At 39.7% G+C, this 6,222-nt stretch overlaps 1 protein-coding gene across 2 annotated transcripts in view; it reads right to left on the reverse strand.

Moving 5' to 3' along the window:
* Positions 1 to 6,222, reverse strand: part of ATP8B1 (ATPase phospholipid transporting 8B1) — a 152,352-nt gene that overhangs the window by 15,678 nt on the left and 130,452 nt on the right. For both annotated transcript variants that reach the window (XM_017528793.2, XM_017528794.2), the window contains exons 18-21: positions 6,061 to 6,222; positions 5,202 to 5,313; positions 3,337 to 3,412; positions 353 to 485 (exon numbers count right to left, since the gene is read on the reverse strand). The exon at positions 6,061 to 6,222 is cut by the window's right edge and continues 1 nt beyond it. In XM_017528793.2, coding sequence (XP_017384282.1) covers positions 353 to 485; positions 3,337 to 3,412; positions 5,202 to 5,313; positions 6,061 to 6,222 — 483 coding nt within the window. The remainder of the gene's footprint in view (positions 1 to 352; positions 486 to 3,336; positions 3,413 to 5,201; positions 5,314 to 6,060) is intronic.

The raw sequence follows: 6,222 nt of genomic DNA on the forward strand, positions 1-6,222 counted from the left end.
CACCCTCCAACCATCTTCCTGCTTCAGCCTCTAGAGTAGCTGAGACTGCAGGCACACACCACCACATCCAGCTTATAAAATATATGTACAACAAAAATTTAGAAAATCCAACAATCTATAAAGAAGGAAATGAAAAATATCCATTAATTAATAAACCAAGATAACTGCTTTTGCCTCTTTGGTATACTTCCTTTCATGTATCATACACTATTAAGTCTCAAACTTGGAAAAAACACACTTTGATGTATAGGCTCAGAGACTAAGGTTGGCAGTTAATATGTGAAAGCATTTAAAAGTGGCCCCAAATGAACTTCTTTCGAGTTTAAGGCGCAGAAACACTAATGATACATACCAGCCAAGAACCAGTGATGATTAAGGCGCGGTTTCCACCAGACGGAAAAAAACGTTCCTGCACAGGCTGTACGAACTTTGCGTAGACTCCGCCTCTGTTCCTCTGGTTTTCCATCCTTGCATGAAGAAGAGAACTAGGGGAAAACAAATTTAAGTGTTTAAAGTATAAGACCATAAACAGGCCCCTGACTCTGAAATAATTTTGACTTAAAAAAATTTGTGACAAAAAAACAAAATTTACCTTCTTAACTATATTTGTTTATTTATTTTATTTTCATTATAATTCTTTTCAGAGAGGGTCTCACTCTGTCACCTAGGCTGCAGTGCAGTGGCATGATCATGGGTCACTGCAGCCTCGACCTCCCAGGCTCAAGTGATTCTCCAGCCTCAGCCTCCTGAGATGCTGGGACTGTACTCACGTGCTACCACGCCCCGCTAATTTTTGTACTTTTTGTAGCGATAGGGTTTCACCATATCCCAGGCTTTGACCATTTTTAAGCGTACAGCTTATTAGTGTTAAGTACAGTCACATTGTTATCCCACCAATCTCTAGAACTTTTTCTGCAAAACTGAAACTCTACAGCTATTAAACAATAACACTTGATCTCACCCTCCCTCCAGTCCCTGGTAACTTCCAGTTTACTTTCTGTTTGAATGAATCTGAGACTCCAGATACCTCATCTATGTGAAATCAGACAATATTTGTCTTTTTGTGGCTGGTTTATCTCACTTAGCGTAATGTCCTCAAGGTTCATCTATTTAACATATGTCGTAATTTCCTTCCTTTTCAAAGTGGAATACATTCCATTACGTGGAGGCACCACATTCTGTTATCCATCACACACTGATAGGCACCTGGGTTGCGTCCACCTCTTGGCTACTGTGAACAGCATTGTTATGAACACGGGTGTGCATGTATCTCTCTCAGATCCTGCTTTCAATTATTTTGTGGATATACCTAGAAGTGGGATTGTTGGCCGGGCATAGTGGCTCATGCCTGTAATCCAAGCACTTTGGAGGCCAAGCTGGGCGGATCACCTAAGGTCGGGAGTTCAAGACCAGCCTGACCAACATGGTGAAACGCCATCTTAAAAAAAAATAAAAATAAAAATAAAAAATAAAAATAAAAATAGAAGTGGGATTGTTTAATCATATGGTAATCCTTTTTAAAATTTTTTGAAGCATCACCATGCTATTTTGCATAGTGGCTGAACCATTTTATATATTCCATCCGCAATGCACAAAGGTTTCTTTACCAATGCTTGTTATTTTCTATTGTGTTTTGTTTTTGATAATAGCCATCCTAAAGGGTGTGAAGTGTTATCTCGCATTGGTTTTGATTTCTCTTCCCCTAATGATTAGTGATGATGAGCATTCTTTTACATGTTTATCAGCCATTTGTATATCCTCTTTGGAAAAAATGTCTACTCAAAATGTTTTGCCCTTTGTTTTTTTTGAGACAGAGTCTTGCTCTGTCACCAGGCTGGAGTACAGTGCCGCGATCTTGGCTTACTGCAACCTCCGCCTCCCAGGTTGAAGCAATTCTGCCTCAGCCTCCCAAATAGCTGAGACTAAAGGCACACACCACCATGCCCAGCTAATTTTCGTATTTTTAGTAGAAATGAGGTTTCACCATGTTGGCCAGGATGGTCTCAATCTCTTGACCTCATGATCCACCCACCTCGGCCTCCCAAAGTGCTGGGATTACAGGTGTGAGCCACTGCACCCGGCCCTGTTGCTACTTTTTTAAAACCTAAAAACACAAAGAGGCATGGTTTATGTGCCTGTATTCAGGCACATAAATGAAATCAGTTCTAAATGGAACTGATTTAGATCATAAGGCTACTGATTTCGTTTGTCTAATTTAACGGAACACCTAATATACTACAACTAGAAAATGCTTTATCATCATCATTAGAAATAAGACTAATATTGACCATCAATTCCCTCATCAGTTTATCAGACCTGGCAACTGTGTGTATGTTAACAGCTTAATCTGACCTCATGCTGGTCTGAGAGAGGTGTTGTAAGGAAAAAGCTTAAGGAACTGTCAGGCCGTCAGTCAACACACCATAGCAACTGTGTGCAGTGTATTTATAGCTTCAGAACAAGACAGGACTTTTTCATCATACATTTCCAGATCTGCTGTGACTCTGATTCAAAGCTAACAAACGTTTCAGCACATGCTAACATTTGAATGATCAGGCCTGCCCCACCTAGACTAGATTACAGAGGATCTACATGATGTAACCCACCCACACATTTCCTTCTGGGCAAAGGTTGCTTTTTTTTTTTTTTCTTTCTTCTATTTTCCTTTCAAAAGTAAAAGTTCCTAGAAAAAGCAAAACAGGACTATAATTCATATTAACTTGCTAATGATATTACAGGCTCACTTCCTTTTCCAGTAAGGTGAAATAAGAAGACATCTTTTTTTTTTTTTTTTTTTTTTTGAGTCAGAGTTTCGTTCTTGTTGCCCAGGCTGGAGTGCAGTGGTGAGATCTTGACTCATTGTAACCTCCGACTCCCAGGTTCAAGTGGTTCTCCTGCCTCAGCCTCCGGAGTAGATGGGATTACAGGTGCTGGCCACCACATCCAGCTACTTTTTATAATTTTGGGAGAGATGGGGTTTCACCATGTTGGCCAGGCTGGTCTAGAACTCATGACCTCAGGTGATCCACCCTCCTCGGTCTCCCAAAGGGCTGGGATTACAGGCGTGATCCACCGCCCCGGCCTGTGCTGAGGAGTGGAAAAAAATTGCCTCTGAAGGGCCCCAACTTTCCCTAAAAGTAAAATCTGCTCAAAATTAAGCTGAACCTTGATTACTTGGAACTGTCTGTCGTTGTCTTGCTTCGTTTAAACGTGAGCAAACTGCCCCAAGTGACATATCGTAGCCCCTAATTCTCCAAATTGGCTATCTTCTTCAGACAGTCTTGTATTTGGAACGATGAGCTATTATGTAATTTCATACTGCAGGCTCTGACTCACTTAATATCCTCCCCGTAGCAGATGGTGGTGTCTTCAGTCAGAAGTTCACAAGCAAATCCTATATTTTCAGCAGTTTCTACAATAGAATAAAATTAAGGCAAATGTTATTCCTGCTGTTTTTATTTTGTTTTTTGAGACAGCATCTCACTCCCATTGCCTAGGCTGAAGTGCAGTGGCACGATTTCTGCTCACTGCAGCCTCAACCTGCGGGGCTCAAGTCATCTTCCCATCTCAGCGCTCCCCCAGGCCCCAAGGACCTGGGAATACACACTTGCTACCAAGCCTGGTTAACTTTTGTATTTGTTCTTCTCTTTTCTTTCTTTTTCTTTTTCTTTTTTTTTAGGCGGAGTCTTGCCCTGTTGCCCAGGCTGGAGTGCAATGACGTGATCTCAGCTTACTGCAACCTCCGCCTTCTGGGTTCAAGCGATTCTCCTGCCTCAACCTCCTGAGTAGTTGGGATTACAGGCGACTGCCACCACACCCAGCTAACTTTTTGTATCTTTAGTAGAGATGAGGTTTTACCAGGTTGGCCAGGCTGGAACTTTTGTATTTTTTCTAGAGACGGGGTTTTGTCATGTTTGCCAGGCTCATTCTTACTGTTGAACTGAATAATTAATTTTACCTAGTAATGATGTTTTTTAGTGCATGAACATAACCAGATTCACACAAATATGATGTTTTCCTATAGCAATCCATAGGAATCATATGCAGAAAAAAATCCTTTTCTCTATAATAAAACAAGTGAAAGTCAAAGTCTAATTTGAAATGTTTTCAATTAAACTATGTGCTATATTGTCAAACATACAAACTGCTTATTTAATAAACCAATGTTCATTAAATTACTAAACACTGTTAGTTCATAGTTTAATTACTCGATTATTGGTGGGGGGTAGGGGAGAGAGGTAAAGATAATTTCCACCAACCCTTACATGAAGATTTTTTCCCCTTGTTTTTGAGACAGAGTTTTGCTCTGTCACCCAGGCTGGAGTGTAGTGGCACGATCTTGACACACTGCAACCTCTGCCTTCCAGGTTAAAGCGATTCTCCTGCCTCAGCCTCCTGAGTAGCTGGGATTACAGGCACACGCCACCACATCTAACTAATGTTTGTATTTTTAGTAGAGACAGAGTTTCATCATGTTGGTCTTGATCTCCTGACCTCATGATCTGCCCACCTCGGCCTTCTAAAGTGCTTGGATTACAGGGGTGAACCACTGCACCCGGTGATTTTTATTTTTCCTTTTTAGATTACCACCCAATTTGGCATTTATTTAAGGTTAGGGCTGTGCTTCTCTTAACTTCACAGAGTGTGTAACCCAGTGACGATTTTAGAGCAAGAGACGTTATTTGACTTCTTGTGAAAGGCTTGCCAAGTAAAGCATCAATACCAAACAAGTGCTTGTTGAGTTCTAAAGTTAAACATTAAAATCGTTCTTTCTGTAAGTATGCAATTTTATTGCCAAGCAATAAAATGGGCAAGAAAACAAAAGTTATTATTCAGCACTTTGTATTGTTCTACTCTGTGCCCACCAAATGTCAAAGCACTGGAAGGACAGAGGGACGAGGGGGATGGCCCTTTCAGGACAGGAGCCCACGTCTGGCTGGAGAGATAAGACCAATCATAATCAGCAAAACATGGCCAGGAGCTCAATTATAAAAAAGAAACTGCTACTGAGGGGGATCAGGAAAGGATGCAGAAGGGTGTGTTGGAATAACAGAGGAGGGTTTCTCAGAAAAAGCATCTTCCGTCCAAGGAAACAGTGTTTGTACAGGATGAAAAGTCTGAGGAGGTCATCTTGGGCACAGGAAACGGCAGCTATAAACATTTATGAATTAACAGATATGCTTCCCTGAACAATGAATTACCCTTTTTGTCTCCAGTAAGAACCCAAATCTTAATGTCAGCTTTTGCAAGTTTTGAAATGGTCTCTGGAACTCCATCCTGTAGCTTGTCTTCAATAGCTGTAGCTCCCAGAAGCTAGAATGAACATTTAAAAGAAAAAGGAATTAACAAATAAACCAAAAGTTTTCTGTAATTACAGTTTGCCAATCTGTAAAAAGAAGGACTAATTATACATCCTGGTGCTGCTCTCCTGGGGCCAATGGCCAGTGTTGATTGACAGGGAAGGCTGCCATGTTTCACATTTACTGCAAACTAACACAGCTGAAAACTTTCTCCCTAAAGAATGAACTATTTAATGTACTGAGACAAAAATGCAAGTACAAAGTCAAGGATGTTAGAAGTAGACTTTTCTTGTATATTTGTGGCTTTACACTAACATAAACCAGTTGCAATACTAGCTATTTGTTGAACATTTCTCGAACTAGGTATGAAATCTGGAAAACTTTTAGAAACACCATATTTTTCTTATTTCAAGATTTGGTAGAATATGAATTGTCTCAGTAATTCTTTCAATGTAGTAAGTATTAGATACAGGTTTGTTATTGTTTAAAAATTATAATACATTTTAATAAGTGATATAAAAATGATGGAATTGAATTAGAACTTCTCCTAATGTGTTTTGTCTTTTGGTTTCTCATAATGGTAACTTCTGTTCTGCTTCTATTTGCTCAACAAAAGAAAGAACCTTCTTCCATTGTGCCAGTGTCAAATGCTGAAGTTGCAATTATCTCTTAAGCATGAGATCAAATATTCAATAAAATTTAATAAAAAATTCAATTCTGCTTAGACTATCAAAAAAAAGTTATTAAGGCTAAAACTCACAATTAAGTCTTTTTCAATCTCCTCATATACTTTATCCAGAGCTTCGTCTCGGTTGGTCGAGGCCACACTGGCAGCCATAAACTTTTTATTCCATTCTGCAAATTCTTTTTCTTCAATTTCTTTATAGCAAAGGCATAGGGTTCTAAGAGTTTCATTTGCAAA

Source organism: Cebus imitator, unplaced genomic scaffold (assembly GCF_001604975.1).
Source record: "Cebus imitator isolate Cc_AM_T3 unplaced genomic scaffold, Cebus_imitator-1.0 Scaffold55, whole genome shotgun sequence".
Classification (NCBI taxonomy): Eukaryota; Metazoa; Chordata; class Mammalia; order Primates; family Cebidae; genus Cebus; species Cebus imitator.